Source organism: Carettochelys insculpta, chromosome 13, assembly GCF_033958435.1.
Source record: "Carettochelys insculpta isolate YL-2023 chromosome 13, ASM3395843v1, whole genome shotgun sequence".
Taxonomy (NCBI): Eukaryota; Metazoa; Chordata; order Testudines; family Carettochelyidae; genus Carettochelys; species Carettochelys insculpta.
The window spans coordinates 18,708,768-18,724,693 of NC_134149.1; the positions used below are offsets into that span (position 1 = coordinate 18,708,768).

Genomic DNA, 15,926 nt, shown 5'->3' on the forward strand with positions numbered 1-15,926 from the left:
CTGCCGCTGCACACTGCGTGGATGTCTTCAGAGAACTATCCACTATAACTCCAAGATCCCTTTCCTGATCTGTCGTAGCTAAATTTGACCCCATCATGTAGTACGTGTAATTTGGGTTATTTTTTCCAACATGCATTACCTTACACTTACCCACATTAAATTTCATTTGCCATTTTGCTGCCCAATCACTCAGTTTGCTGAGATCTCCTTGTAGTTCTTCACAATCCCTTTTGCTTTTGACTGTCCTGAACAACTTGGTGTCATCTGCAAACTTTGCCACCTCACTGCTTACCTCATTTTCTAGATCATTGATGAACAAGTTGAACAGGATCGGTCCCAGGACTGAGCCCTGGGGAACACCACTAGTTACCCCCCTCCATTGTGAAAATTTACCATTTATTCCAACCCTTTGTTTTCTGTCTTTTAACCAATTTCCGATCCATGAAAGGACCTTTCCTCCTATCCCATGACCACCTAATTTACATAAAAGCCTTTGGTGTGGGACCGTGTCAAAGGCTTTCTGGAAATCTAGGTATATTATGTCCACTGGGTGCCCCTTGTCCGCATGTTTATTAACCCCTTCAAAGAATTCTAATAGATTAGACAGACACGACTTCCCTCTGCAGAAACCATGCTGACTTTTGCCCAACAATTCGTGCTCTTCTATGTGCCTTGCAATTTTACTCTTTACTAGTGTTTCTACTAATTTACCTGGTACTGATGTTAAACTTATCGGTCTATAATTGCCAGGATCTCCTCTAGAGCCTTTTTTAAATATTGGTGTTACATTGGCCGTCTTCCAGTCATTTGGTACCAAAGTGGATTTAAAGGATAGGTTACAAACCACTGTTAATAACTCCGCAATTTCACATTTGAGTTCTTTCAGAACCCTTGGGTGAATGCCATCTGGTCCTGGAGACTTGTTACTATTCAGCTTATCAATTAATTCCAAAACCTCCTCTAATGTCACTTCAATCTGAGTGAGTTCCTCAGATTTGTCGCCTAAAAAGGCTGGCTCAGATTTAGGAACCTCTGTAACATCTTCAGCCGTGAAGACTGAAGCAAAGAAATCATTTAATCGCTCCGCAATGGCACTGTCTTCCTTGATCGCTCCTTTTATATCTTTATCATCCAAGGGCCCCACTGCTTTTTTAGCAGGCTTCCTGCTTCTAATGTATTTAAAAAACATTTTACTATTGTTTTTTGAATTTTTGGCTAGCTGTTCCTCAAACTCTTTTTTGGCTTTTCTTACTACATTATGACAGTTAATTTGGGAGTGTTTATGTTCCTTTCTATTTTCCTCACTAGGATTTGACTTCCACTTTTTAAAAGCTGCCCTTTTCTCTCTCACTGCCTTTTTAACATGGCTGTTTAGCCATGGTGGTTCTTTGTTAGGTCTCTTACTGTGTTTTTTTATTTGGGGTATACATTTAAGTTGGGCCTCTAGTATGGTGTCTTTAAACAGTTTCCATGCAGCTTCCAGGGATTTTAGTTTAATTACTCTACCTTTTAGTTTCTGTTTAACTAGCTTCCTCATTTTAGTGTAATTCCCCTTTTTGAAATTAAATGCCAGAGTGTTTGACCGCTGCGGTGTTCTTCCCAACACAGGAATATTAAAAGTTATTATATTGTGGTCACTATTTCCAAGTGGTCCAGTAACAGTTACCTCTTGGACCAGATCCTGCGTTCCAGTTAAGACTAGATCGAGAACCGACTCTCCCCTTGTGGGTTCCTGTACTAGCTGCTCCAAGAAGCAGTCATTTAAGGCATCAAGAAATTTAATCTCTGAATCCCGTCCTGAGGTGACATGCACCCAATCAATATGGGGATAATTGAAATCTCCTATTATTACTGTGTTTTTTATTTTGATAGCCTCTCTAATCTCCCTTAACATTTCAGCATCACTATCACTGTCCTGGTTAGGTGGTCGGTAATATATTCCTAATGCCATATTCATATTAGAGAAATGAATTGTTATCCATAATGATTCTATGGAACATTTTGATTCCTTTAGGATTTTTACTTCATTTGATTCTATATTATCCTTCACATATAGTACCACTCCGCCACCCGCACGACCTGTTCTGTCTTTCCGATATAATTTATATCCCGGTATGATAGTGTCCCACTGATTGTCCTCATTCCACCATGTTTCTGAGATGCCTATTATGTCAACTTCCTCCTTTGATATGAGGTACTCCAGTTCACCCATCTTATTAGACAGACTCCTAGCATTAGTGTAAAAGCATGTTAGAAAACTACCACTATTTATATGTCCGCCTTTCACAGACACGGTGGATTTTTTTATGCATGATTGTTTTACATCTGATCTTGCCCATATATTATTTCCCACGTTCCCTATCTGACTAACTTCTAGGGAATCCCTGTCTATGGAGCCTCGTGTAAGAGAAGTCTCCGTCCGATCCAGGTGCTCCCCCGCACCAATCGGCTTTCCCCCACCTCTTAGTTTAAAAACTGCTCTATGTCCTTTTTAATGTTTAATGCCAGCAGTCTGGATCCACCTTGATTTAGGTGGAGCCCATCCTTCCTGTATAGGCTCCCCCTACCCCAAAAGTGTCCCCAGTTCCTAATAAATCTAAACCCCTCTTCCCTACACCATCGTCTCATCCACGCATTGAGACTCTGAAGTTCTGCCTGTCTATCTGGCCCTGCGCGTGGAACTGGAAGCATTTCAGAGAATGCCACCAAAGATGTTCTGGATTTCAGTCTCTTTCCTAGTAACCTAAATTTGGCCTCCAGAACATCTCTTCTACCCTTCCCTATGTCATTGGTACCAACATGTACCACGACGACCGGCTCCTCCCCAGCACTGCCCATAAGTCTGTCTAGATGCCTCGAGAGATCCGCAACCTTCGCACCAGGCAGGCAAGTCACCATACGGTTCTCCCGGTCATCACAAACCCAACTATCTATATTTCTAATGATCGAATCCCCCACTACTAAAACCTGCTTCTTCCTAACAGCTGGCGCTCCCTCCCCCGGAGAAGTATCCTCGGCACGAGAGGATACAACATCACCCTCTGGAAGGAGGGTCCCAACTACGGGATGGTTTCCCTCTGCTCCCCTTGACTGCTCTCCTTCCCTGAGCCTTTCATCCTCCGTAACAGCCTCAGGACTGTCAGATTGGAGGTGGGACAGCCCTACTATGTCCCGGAAAGTCTCATCCACAAACACCTCTGCCTTCCTTAGCTCCTCCAGTTCAGCCACCCTGGCCTCCAAAGCACGCACTCGGTCTCTGAGGGCCAGGAGCTCCTTGCATCGAGCGCACACATACGCCACCCGCCCACAGGGTAGGTAGTCATACATACTGCACTCGACACAATAAACAGGATAGCCCCCACTCTGCTGCTGGGCTTCTGCCTCCATTTCCTACTCTAGTTATATATGAGGGTTAATTAAATGTTTCAGATAGAGGTTGTTATAAAGGATTTAGTTTAAGGGCAACAGAAGTCACTGGCTCCCTCCAAGCTCCCCCTCTAAACTCCCCTCTCCAAACTCCCTCCTGTTAGCACACACCCTGTTTGCCAGCACCCGGTCGCAAAGCTCCCTGGTCGCTTACTAGCAGGGTTTAAGTGCTCGGCCTCCCTGATAGCTCCTCCCTCTGCCTACAGCTCAGCCAATCAGCACACGGTGTTTCAATTCAAACCTAATCAGCTTCCAACTGCCTGCCTGCCTGCCTGCCTGAGCACACGGCCTTTCAAACAAACAAACACACACACTCAGCTCAGCACTCCAAACAAACAAACTCCAAACTCCAAACAAACACACAAGCCCAAAACCTCCAAATATAAGCAGCCACTTACCCCAAGGTGCTTTAGTTTGCTCCTTCCTTCTCCTCCTCCAGGAGAGCCTCTCCAAACTCCCTCCTGTTAGCACACACCCTGTTTGCCAGCACCCGGTCTACACAAGTGGCATGTGTAGAAACAGCCCATGATAAGTGGTCAAGGGTCACACTTTCCTATGGAGAGGATTCAGGGTCTAGGACTGAGGTTGCATGCAGACAGGAACTCTGGGTACGGGACTGGGGTACAGGAGAGGGTGTGGGGTCTGAGAGGGAGTTTGGGGTAAGTAAGGGATTGTGACATGGAGCAGGGCATTGGGGTGCAGAGTCTGTGAGGAGGTGCGAGTCCAGGAGAGGATCCTGGCTGGGGGATGGGTGCAGGCTCAGAGTGATTTGGAGCCCAAGAAGGATGCCAGAAGCAGACTCTAGCCAGCAGGTGCTTACTTAAGCACCTCCTGGCCAGCAACACACTCAGGAAGTCTTTGCTGTCTGCCAACAGTCCCAGCCAGTGGGCTGTTCCATGTCTCTCTGTGCTGGTGGTTGGAGGGGGCAGAGGAGCTCTCCATTCTGCTGTAGCCCCCAGGAAAATCTCAGCTCCTATTGGCCAGTTTCCAGTTTTCCTGGAGACTACGGCAGCACACAGAATTGGATAATAGGAGCCCACAGATTTTGCTGGGGGCAGAAACAGGACCAAAGTTCCCCTGTTTCTGCAGCTATAGGAGCAGCCACAAGCCATATTTAGAGGCTTGGAGTGCTGAATGAGGCCCATTCCTTGCTCGCCTCTGAGCTAGATAGATAAAACTACATAGAAGTCAAATATTTTATGATAAAAATCCTAAGATAAAACACATACAAAATTCTGAATGAAACCTTAAGTAAATCCATTTGGACTAGGTCTCATTTAACATGCCAAGCCAGATCGGTCATTTGACACTCGTATGGTGCGTCTACACTAGGAACTAACTTCAAAGTTAGGCACTACATTGAAGTACCCAGCAGAGACTCTACACACATTTTCCCTTACTTTGAAGTTAACTTTGAAGTAGGGAGCCCAGCTTCAAAGGCCTTCCTCTATTCCTGGGAATAGAGTAGTGCCTACTTTGAAGTTTAACTTCAAAGTAGGATTCATGTAGATGCTCAGCTTCATAGTTGCTTACTTGAGTTATTTTTATAGCGTAGACACAGCCATAATGAAGTATTTTGTATACCTCAGTTGGCAAATACAATGTTAAGACCAAAGCAAAAAAGTCTAAAAATTGTTTTCTTTTCTAGGAGCAGTTTCTTGCCTTAACATTAATGGGATTGCAAGAATTCTCTTCAGCTGACATGATTCTATCACTATGTCATAAAAAACCCTTACACTTGTTTAAATGGAAACAGAAATGGCATCATGGAACAATTAAAGGGAATAAAGGAACCTGAGTCCTTAAAAATCTTTATTTCAATGCACCATGCCAGAAAATTACATTTCTGAAAGTGCTTGATTCCTTGCAATGGGGGAAATTACAGAATATAAATTACCAGTATTTTCACTTCAAAAATACCAAAAGCACATAGACAATGTTCAAGACTTATCAGAAATGGTCCAGATTAATGACACAGGAACCAAGGCAGAAAGAAACTAGACCTTACATACAGTTAAACGCACTTTAAAAGACCCAGTTTTATATCAAGTCCCAACCCAATTTTATATTAAATGCAGTGTGCTAAGAATGTCACTCCAATATTGTTAACTATCAAGGGATGTTGCTGGAGTGCATATGTGAAGAAATAATATCGTTGTTAATCATGTCCTTTGCCTTCCCATACTTACAGGCACAGCTGCGAAGAGTGTAGGCTTCAGTACAGTACAGTCTCCTTTGCTTCCTTTCTTAATTTTACTTGACTGAAATAAAGACAAATGTGAAGCTAAATCAACTTGTGACTGGTTAGGGGATAATGAAGAAGAAACAGGATATAACCTAATGTGTATTTTCCTTCTCCCTCTGCTTCCCAAGATTATTTCCTCCTCAGTGGGATAGAGCAGAAAGATATGTTGTCAGCCTCATCTCATGACAAATTTATCAGCTGACTCAAAGCCTGTTAGAACAAGCCACATTACATGTATCTTTGTTTTCTCTATTTATCCTTCTAGCAGTTTTTTTTGTATGGTATGTCTTCAAGGGTGAAATTTTTTTCCAATAACGAGCCAAGTTGTGATTCCCTACAGATCCATCTGACATTTGTTTTCTTGGTTCCTCAGGGTTTAAGCTGCACAACTGCCGGCAAGTTTGTACAACACATTTGTATTCACTCTTCTACTTTATTACATTCTTTGGCATGTGCATAGTGTTCTCAGATATTTACATTTGAAGGCTGCAGATATGTAGTGCAGCCCTTCCATGATAATTTACCCATTGCAAACCAAGTGTCTGTGCCTCTGCACTCATTTAAATGGACTATCACAAGTAACTCATCTAAACAGACTAACATGGCTATCATGTAAATGGATGATTTTGTGTTATGATTTTATCTTCAAAATATTAGTCTAGCAATTGAGAAACAAAAGCTGACTAAACAGACAAACTACCAGTTTACAAACTAATTATTGGCCAATCAGGGCAGGTTCAGCAGAGCTTACACACACCCCCATCCCTCAACTGGGAAACAATTTTTTAAAAATAATGGGACTAAAAGGAGAATACAAGCCTCATAGCCAGCAACAGCAAAAAATCAAGTCCAGTTACTCTGTTAATATCCTGTTGTGCCAATGGATAATGCTGTAACTACTGAGTCAGAAAGAAAAAGAATTGTGGGATCATTTAGTTTCTTTTAATTTATGTGAAATTCTGACTGTACCTAAAGATGATGAAAGCTTAACATTTAGATAGAAAGGCATGTTATGTGATCTATTGTACAGCTTCACCAGAAGCTTTGTTTTCTGAAGGTACTACTGCTTTTGGAATTAACCCCGTTATACAAATTTATTTTTTTCCAGAAGACAAGTGACTGACAAGAAAAGAGTACAACAGAAATTTTGTTTAACTACATGCTGATAGTTTCCCCTCACCTGGTCTGATAGGGTGAGTGGAGAGGAGTATCCAATCCTACAGCCGTAAGTAACACAGGAAATTTCTGCTGTCAATTCTAATACGTGAGCTAGTGGCAAGTAGCCAATGTAAGTGTCCTTGGGTCTAGCAAAGCAAGGATTATGTATAGTTAATTTAGTGATCCAAGAATGGGCTTACAATACTCAAGTATTGTATATTCAGTTATCAAAAGACAGAATTACTATTTTCCCAAAAGTATACATCATAACAATTCAGTACTCAAGTTCATTCTACTGTATGGAGACCACACCAAGAATTCTCTAAGCTCAAGATTTGAAAGTCCTGTTGCAGTAACAAAACTCATATCAACAAACCTCAACGGTCATAATTTCACCCACTGATTCTAGAAGGAGTCTGGCAGTAAAACACAGGAGGTCTTTAGTGCTCCAACTACTTTTTCTTTTTGGAAATGGAAGGTCTCTTATTCCAGTTAGAGTGAAGGATGAAACTAGTTTCCATTCAAAACCTGAGAAATCAAAACCTATCCACCTTCAAATTCCTTCTCTGCGCCCACCAAAAATTCATATTAGCCTCTCATCTTAGATTTTACTAGAGGATAGATCACTAGAGTGCTCAGCTTTCATTATCTTGACTTGGGCTATCATGGTCCAAATAAGAACTTCAGCCACTTAGCCAGAACTGTGTACAGATCCCCTGAAGAAGTGGTTTCTTATATGTTGGTCATTTCAAGGGACTTCATGCCTGTCAAGTGTTTGCTGGGAAGAGGGTGGGGTTTGCAGGCAAACCATTTAGCCTTCCACACACTGAAGAGAGAGCTTGACCATCTGTCCCATTTTTACCAGGACAGTCCCTTATTTAAGCTGTCTCATAGGCATCCCTACTTAAAGTAAATGAGCAAATTGTTCCATATATTTTTGGGGTGAGTTCTTGTTCCCCAGCACCTGTTATCTTGGGGCTGCAGGCAGCTGCTCAGTTCCCTGGTGCTCCATGCCTTGGGGAGACAGCTCCTGTTGCAGGGGAGCTTCTCTGAGAGGCAGCTGCCCCATTCCCCAGCACAGCACAGTGGCAGCTTCTTCATTCGGCAAGCTCTGCCACAGGGGTAGCTGCCTGATTCTCCAGCATCCCATGCCTAGGGGAAGCAGCTCCTGCTGTGGGGAACTCTGAGCAGCTACCCTGCTCCCCAGGGAGGCCAGGATGCTGCAGATCCCCTATTTTCAGCACCACCCCCACCGGCAGGAGTTTGGCCTCCCATCCTCCATTCCCTCTCACTGGAAGGCTGTGGAGCTCCCATCTCCAGTGCCTCACCATGGGGCACTAGCTCCCATTGCCCAGGAGCCCTGACATGGGACAGCAGCCCCCCCCACCCAACACTAGAGGGGGGTGTCCTGTATTTGCCATAGGGCAATGTGGTCACCGTAACTGAAGAAGGCTCATAAAAGTTTGCCGTTACTGAACTGCCAAATTTTTATGCATTTCTCTGTTCACTTTATTGCCTGCTGTCTCAATATAGAAAAAAGTTTAAAAAAAAATGAAAGGCCAAATTAGCTGCCAAAAATAAGTGGTATTTTAAACTAGGTTAAAGTGTGCAAGGTATTTAAACACCGTGTACAGCACATACAGAAGGATCTATCTATATGGTCATGGGCCCCTGCTGCAGGCAAACCTCTGTCAGATCACTTGACTTTATCTTATCTGCTTAATTGCTACTTGAAAACTACCAGCCACTGTATTCATTCTCAGGACTCATACTGGTAGAGTTAGGGAACCAATAACAACCTACAAACAGATACCATGTGCAAAAATTTATGGTCAGACTCTCCTTATAGTGATCATTTATGATAAATATTTTCAAAGTGCATCTCAAGAAGAGGTATAACTATAGGAAGTCTTACCTGTCTATCTTTTTAATCTCACTTTAGCGCTGTTATGATTTTTCTGAAAGAGCTAGAGAGACTTACAGCTGTGTCCAAGAGAATGAAATATTCAAAGGAACTACAGAAATGTCAGCTCATATATGAAATATGTAAGATTACAGGATGAAAACAGGATTTGCCGAAGATCATATTAAAAGAAACAGTCACAAGGAATTTCAGAATTATACAAGTAATAGGCTTTTTGGATTCCAGGAAGTTTATTCCAAGTAGTAATACACAGCTTTGTTTTAATACATACATGTGGCAACTGAGCGTTTCTTACCCTAGTCCAGGTATTCTCTCACACTGGCCTGTCATTCCAGCTATCAAGTTCTTGTGCAGCATCATCACTCCTTTAGGTCTCCCAGTAGACCCACTAGTATACATTACCAAAGCCAGGTCTGTGGGAACTGGTCTGATTGGCTGGAGGTGTACTACAAAGGTACAAAAGGGGTGGGGGACAGGGAAGAAAATCATTCACATGGACTAACAGTAAGCATTTATTTCTTGGATTAACCAAGATGAAATGGACGCTCCACACAGAGTAAGCTAACTTATATGGTCTTCCTAAGAGAATGATGACCAAGTTTTACAGACCCACTAGGCAATATATAGAGCTAATGAAAAAAGGTTAGTTTATTTTCATTACAAGTTTAACTCAGTTTGCTTCCTTGACAGAGGTGGAAAAAAGTACCCAAAAAGTTATTTGATTGAAACTTTGGCTGTTTTCACTTCCGGATGTTAGAGTGCAATAAAGATGCAACTTGTGTACACGCATGTATGTTTACTCACATAGTTTTCCAGAAGGACACTGGTGACTTCTACTCAAGTACAACGCTCCCCTCCCTCCCCCCCCAAAAAAGGCAGCTGCACTTTTACTCAAGTAACCTTTGGAGAACTTTTTCCACCTCTGCTTGACATTTATTCTCTTTTGTCCTGGTTACAGTAAAAACCTGTAACCCTCAGGGTGATAACTCTGCAACAGGAAGTGGAACAAAGGCGGGACGAATTGCCAAAGGAGGTGGTAGAATCTCCATCACTGGAGATATTTAAGAAGAGGTTAGATAGATGGCTTTCAGGGATGGTCTAGAAAGTGCTTGGTCCTGTTCTGAGGGCAGGGGGCTGGACTCGATGGCCTCTTGAGGTCCCTTCCAGTCCTACTCTTCTATGATTCTAGGACCAGAATGACATGTAAGGGAGTTCTTAAAAAAGGAGGGGGGAGAGCCAACCAAACAAAGTCTACCTCTAGTGAAGCAATATGTTCCAAAAAAAAATCAGCAGCTTACCCCAGAGTAAGCACACATTCAACAGAGCTGCTCTCATATAAGCCTCTAGTTCCTCCCAACCAATTTCTTTAACTGCTTATATCTTGTAGTATAGGGGAGCTGGCTGACAGGAACTGTAGATCTGGAAGTCAGGAAGCAAATCCTCTGGATTGCTTGCTTGCTGCTTAAGAAAGCTGATTTCTCACACCAGCTACCCAACTGTATCTCTCAGGGACTTATCCCCTGGCCCTAGAAGCCTTCTAGCTACAAAACTGGTCAAAGATTTTTCTAAAACAAATGTTCATATCCCTGTCATCAGGAAAGAGAAGAAAAGTTTTTAAAAAACATTCATTACAAAAATTTTAAAAAACAGCCAACCCCGATATTATGTATGACCTGCCCTTATTTTAGGAAGTGAACTCAGTCAAACTATGTCATTCACATTCTAAATTAAACCTAATAATGGAATATTAAACAAAATCCATTTGGGACATGGCCCCATTAAGATAAAAGACCCAGACAAAAGATATTTTGCCTTGTTTTCTGCCCCATGTATTTAAAAATATTGAGTTGGACTACTGACTCATTTTTAAGTTAAATGGGCATACTTCTCCCCTACATCTCTCCAAATCAAGTTCAATCACTTACTGGACCACCTGAGTAATCCTGATTTGGTTCACTTACAATATTCTGGTTTGGCTCCTAATTCTTCTACTGTATGCATACTATGAATCTCTAGTCCTTCAGGGTATTCAGATTTGTTGATAATCTTGTTATCCACATAAATGATACGTTTGAGACAAGGAATTTTTGACAATGCAGTCTGTTGAACAAAGAGGAAATTTAGTATTTACTATACCATATATCTTAAGATTACAGTGATATAGTAAATAAGATTTTTTTTCCTAACTTACCTTAAGTTTGGTTTCTAGAAGTTCCACACTAGTGATTAGATATGATGCTCCAGATTCATTCAGACCATAAATTACTGCCTCTTCACCAAGGGTAGCATATAAAGTAATAACTGTATAGGAGCAAAAAATAAGTTTAAGACTGAATAATACAAAAGCAAAAGCTTTTGAATGTCTATAATTTAGTCAGTATTAAGGGGAGAGGGGGGGAAAAGGGAAGGATTTTTTTCATTTGCAATCCTTTTCCACTGAGGAGTAAAAGCAGCTTTTAGTTTTTCCATGGTGGATTTTCATGCAAGGAGCTTACAGTAACAACAGCTATATGGAAAGAGTAAAGTGTAATACCCGTTATAAGATTGATGATTTCGCAACTGAAAATGAAATCAGTGCTGTCCAGTTTCACACAGAGGAAGAGCGGGGGGAGGAAAAAAAAACACTTTGGGAGAACTGAGTACTGAGGATCTCTATTTTTCTGCTTCTATATCCATTCTTAGAGCTTCAAACTAGGGAAGAGCTAGCCTGGGTTTCAGATTTACTGATTCTCTAAGAGAACAATTGTTCAGCGTAAGGCATCACTTCCAATACACCATTAATATAGAGAATTACTACTCAGAAATAGATTATGAAGTGGTTGGGATTATTGAAAAGGGGCCACAGATAGAGACCTGTCAAAACCACAGAAAGCAAGAAAATGAAAAAAAGAAGCCAAGCCAGCTAACACTACATGCCCACCCTATTACCATTAGATCAGAGACGATACACTGCAATCTTTACTATATTTCCATAGGGTGACAGCTGTCCATCACCCCCTTTAATAATCTTTGCCAAAATCACCCTTTCCCACAGAACCATTATGCAGGCAGTTCTCAAATGGTAACCTCCTTTGAATGCTGTTGCCAGGGCTGGCTTAGATTTACTGAAGCTCAAGCCCCACTGCCCGCAGCAGAAGCCAAAACCCAAAGGCTGCAGGACCTGTTGCAAGCCCCCTGCCTGGAAGCAGAACTCTGAGGTCTTAAAGCCCGGGCCAGTGAAGTTTGGGTGGGCTGAGGCTTCTTTCCCCAGTCCTGGAATCATGACGTAATTTTTTGTTGTCAGACTGTTGCTGCAGTGCAATAAGAGTTGAAAACCCCTCTATGAAACTGAACAAATTCACAGCTAATAGCACTTGGCAGAGAGGGAGGACAGAGTGAATACGGAGCAACAAAAGGAGGACAATTCAAATTGCAGTGCATGGTCCATGGTGGATAGAAGTGATAACCGTTTAATGTGCACTTGTGTGTGTAACAGCCCTACTTTACAATGAAGTCTGTTGTACTACTATACTAGCGATTGTGCCATTTATCTTTAAGTACTATGTCTTATACACTGGTTAAAAGTAACACTTTTCCATTCCATCTTACATTCAGGCTCTACTTTGACATATCAGGTGGCAAAAGCAATCTATGAAATAGCATTTATGCATGTTTCAATTAGAAACAAAATTAGCGTGCCACAGAGATTTGATAAATAAGTCAAAGGATTTAAGTTAGCGTCTTTACATCTCCTATAGAAATGTTAATATTTCTTTCCTGAGCTCTAAAAATATTTCTGTAATAAGATGAACAAGTCAGTCGCACTATAGATGCATGCTAATTTTAGGGACTATAGTTTAAGACAGCTAAAACATAAATTAGGACTTTTCACTTTCTTCCAGAATTTTAAAGCAAATGCGACCCCAGATACATGCAGATGGGCATATTAGAAATACTAAACCATAAAGAGCTGAACAGAAAGATTTTTCTAGAAATCTAGTCAATGCAAATGCAACATTAGTACTCACGAGGAAAGTTGTATTTGAAGCAGGCTTGCGCTGCAATCATCCACTCTGCTCGGGTCTCACAGAATATGGCAATGGTACTTTTTGGCTTTAGTCCTTGTGCAATTAGACCTCTCCCAAAATGACTCACTCTCTGGTTAACTTCTTCATAATTTAACCATCTATAATTTCCTAGGATTAACTGTTACAAATAGAATAGTATTGTGATAAAGACAGTAAGTTATCAGTATACATGTTTGCTCCTATTAGGTGAAAAAACAAGCAAATGCAATCTTTTTAAAGTTAATTCTTTTGCTGAATAAAAATACTAATAGTATTTATTATAGTTAAGCTTCTTGAACTATATATTTCACTTTTTACACAAAATGTAACTAATACAAGGTGGTCTACAATAGGTACGTTAAAGAAACAAAGCTTTTACTATTACAGACTTTATTTAAAACTTTAAAGATTACCTTTTTAAATACTTTTCCATTAGGTTGCCTTTCATTCTCTTCACTCAGTATTTCTCTGGTTCCGAGGCAGTCCTTCTTCCCAAACTTTGTTACACCATGGTCAAACAACTTGTCCAAAGTGTCTGCTCCAGGGATATCTATAGTTGCTAGTGACTCAAGGTGAGTAACAGCACGGTATGGACTTCCAGGATTGTCTGAGATGGGTTTTGCTTTTAAGCGTTTTGCCATAGCCTTTTTCTTCTTTGCATTGGTAAGAAAATACCATGGAATAAATACAAGGGCACTGTACACAGATATTAAGAAGTACACAGGGAGCAAGAAAATGGCACATACTTCTAGTCTAAGTTTCATAGTGGACAGTTTAAAAAAAGTTTGCCTTGATCCTTTGGGATCAGAGAATGTTTGCTCTCTGAAAAAGGCAAGAGCAGAAGCAGAAGTAAGTGGCAGTACAATCAAGGAAACAATAAATGAAGTATAGATAGCTCAGTTTTAGAGTAGTAGCTAAAGACATTAGTAACCTTTGGAAGTCAACAGGTTCCTATATGTGAAGATCACAGCCAAGCAGAAAGCAGGAAAGAAAACAAAAAGAAAGTTTAACAATTAGGGACTTCAGAAATCAGTCCATTAGCTTCAATCCTTTACTATTTCTCCCCAACATGCAGCAAGATAAAGGAAACTGAAATAACGGGTTTGAGAGGCATAGGAGCAATTGGTTTTAAAGATAGAGAGGAATTTTTGCCTTATTTGTTACCTCAACAATTATTTACTCTAAGGTTCCCCTCCACCCCCTTTGTTTAAATTCTGGGCTTTTAAAGTGCACTGTGTCCTTTATATATCAAAATATTTTGTTTGAGAGAGTTAAGCTACCCTGAAGTTGCATAACTATAGTCAAAGGTCAGGAGCTTTTTTCCTTGAACACTTTTGCTAAGGCTAGGAAGATTTATTAGTGCTGTTTAATTTAGAACTTTCAGAAATAAATTTGTATCAACTTAGCAGTCTGAATACAGAATATTTCTTTGGAATCTGCAAAATAATCTCACATATTGTAGATTTAACTAATACACAAGATTCATATAACACCTTTAATATCTTGGCAACAGCTTTTACTTTTACAGCATGTCTGAGAAGCTCTATTTTAAGGTTATGTTTCTGTGTTCAGCTTACACAGATTCAATTTGTGAAGCAGTTACTCGGTTACAAAATACTAAAGGACTGCTGGAAGAAAAGTCCAACTCATCTTCCATTATAAAACCAAAATCAAATCTTTAAGTATTTGACTGATTCCACAGGAATCTTGCCTGAGTAGGGACTGTAAATATTAAACCTATGCAATGTAGGTAGGTATTTACAAAACCAAAAACCCATGCCTTTAAAAAAATCACAGCTAAGCATTGGTCAGCTTAGTAGTCTAATACCACTATTCTGCATTGGCAGGTGGGAGAAATGGTTTCAAGTACAGTATTTAACCTTTTCTTTCGTGCAAGTGATGTGGAAGCAATGCACACAGGCCCAGGGACGGAAAAGGAAAAGGGGGCATCTAATAAAAGAGCTCTTCCAACACATTAGGGCATGGGTTTCAGACTCATTTTACCTTAGGGCCAAATCCTAGTTATCAGATCCTCTTAGTGGGCCAGCAGGTATCCCTCTTTGGCAGAGCTTTGGGGGAAAGGGGGAAGTCTCCATATGCCCAGCCCCCCACACATCCCCAGGCCCTGCCTGCTGCCCCAAGTAAGTTAACTGTTCCACCTACGCAGGCCAGCACCAGTAGTGCAGTTGGACTAGAGATGCTTCTGGCTGATAGCACAAGCACTGGCATGTCCCTGTGACCTGGGGGAGGTGTATGCAGAGCCATCCCATCCATGAGATAGTTTGGTACAGCTGCCCTGGACCCCACAAGCAGCCACCTCAACTCTCCTATGGACAGGATGGTCTCATGCTTAGACTACCCTGCAGGGCTCTGGATGGGTTGGTCCTCCCTGTACTCAGCGTATCAGCATTAGCTATGCAGAAGCAGAGCTATACAGTAGCATGCTCCACTCTACTGCCATCTCCCAAGCCAGTCTTCATGGGGCCGGGGCACTCTGCTTCTCACTGCCATGGTAAAGTTGAGCGACTGTGGTAGCCTGGGAGATGGAAGGAGAGCAGAGGCTGCCATGTAGCTCGGCTTTTCCACAACTCCTGCTGTCGTGGTGAGTGCAGGGGCATCTGACCCTTGCTACTACCCACCCTCCCAAGCGGAATCCTTTGTGGAAGGGGGCATGAAGAAAGGAGTATGATGGGGAGAGCGCAGAGCGGAAAGAGGCAATGTAGGGGCAGAGCAGGGGCTGGGCTTAGGGGAAGTTCACAGACGCGTCCTCTCTACCCAGGGTGTCAAATGCAAAGAGTTGTGCATGAGCCAGGCTGAGGAATTGCTTGGGTCACAGATGACCCCTGGGCTGCATTTGAGACCCCCGCATTAGACAGTAGTGGTGAATAGTTTAGGGCAAGATCATCTCCTAACCTGGACAACAGATGGATTAACAGAAACTTGGGGATAGGGGAATTGTCTCAGCGCACAACAGAGAACATACAGCTATATACCAAGGAATGTATTTAGTTACCTATATATTCATCCATGTGAGGGAGGGTGACTAAGATTAAGTTTAAATCACAACTGCCAATGATAACACAACAAGCACCAGGGACACGCATTAGTAATATGGAAAGTTACTTTT

At 41.7% G+C, this 15,926-nt stretch overlaps 1 protein-coding gene and 1 long non-coding RNA gene across 9 annotated transcripts in view; one reads left to right on the top strand and one right to left on the bottom strand.

Annotated features, from left to right (window-relative positions):
• LOC142020312 (uncharacterized) overlaps positions 1–15,926 on the top strand; it is a 73,563-nt gene that overhangs the window by 41,730 nt on the left and 15,907 nt on the right. For 4 of the 5 annotated variants that reach the window (XR_012647350.1, XR_012647352.1, XR_012647349.1 and 1 more), the window contains 2 exons: positions 6,780–6,896; positions 13,236–13,371. This is a non-coding gene — a long non-coding RNA (uncharacterized LOC142020312). The remainder of the gene's footprint in view (positions 1–6,779; positions 6,897–13,235; positions 13,372–15,926) is intronic. The other variant, XR_012647353.1, reaches the window with a different exon arrangement.
• Positions 1–15,926, bottom strand: part of ACSL4 (acyl-CoA synthetase long chain family member 4) — a 65,447-nt gene that overhangs the window by 11,677 nt on the left and 37,844 nt on the right. For 2 of the 4 annotated variants that reach the window (XM_075008050.1, XM_075008053.1), the window contains exons 4-10: positions 13,213–13,750; positions 12,761–12,938; positions 10,945–11,054; positions 10,715–10,853; positions 9,049–9,199; positions 6,852–6,975; positions 5,616–5,687 (exon numbers count right to left, since the gene is read on the bottom strand). In XM_075008050.1, the coding sequence (XP_074864151.1) occupies positions 5,616–5,687; positions 6,852–6,975; positions 9,049–9,199; positions 10,715–10,853; positions 10,945–11,054; positions 12,761–12,938; positions 13,213–13,563 (1,125 nt within the window). In that variant the 5' untranslated portion in view covers positions 13,564–13,750. The remainder of the gene's footprint in view (positions 1–5,615; positions 5,688–6,851; positions 6,976–9,048; positions 9,200–10,714; positions 10,854–10,944; positions 11,055–12,760; positions 12,939–13,212; positions 13,751–15,926) is intronic. The other 2 variants (XM_075008052.1, XM_075008051.1) reach the window with 2 other exon arrangements.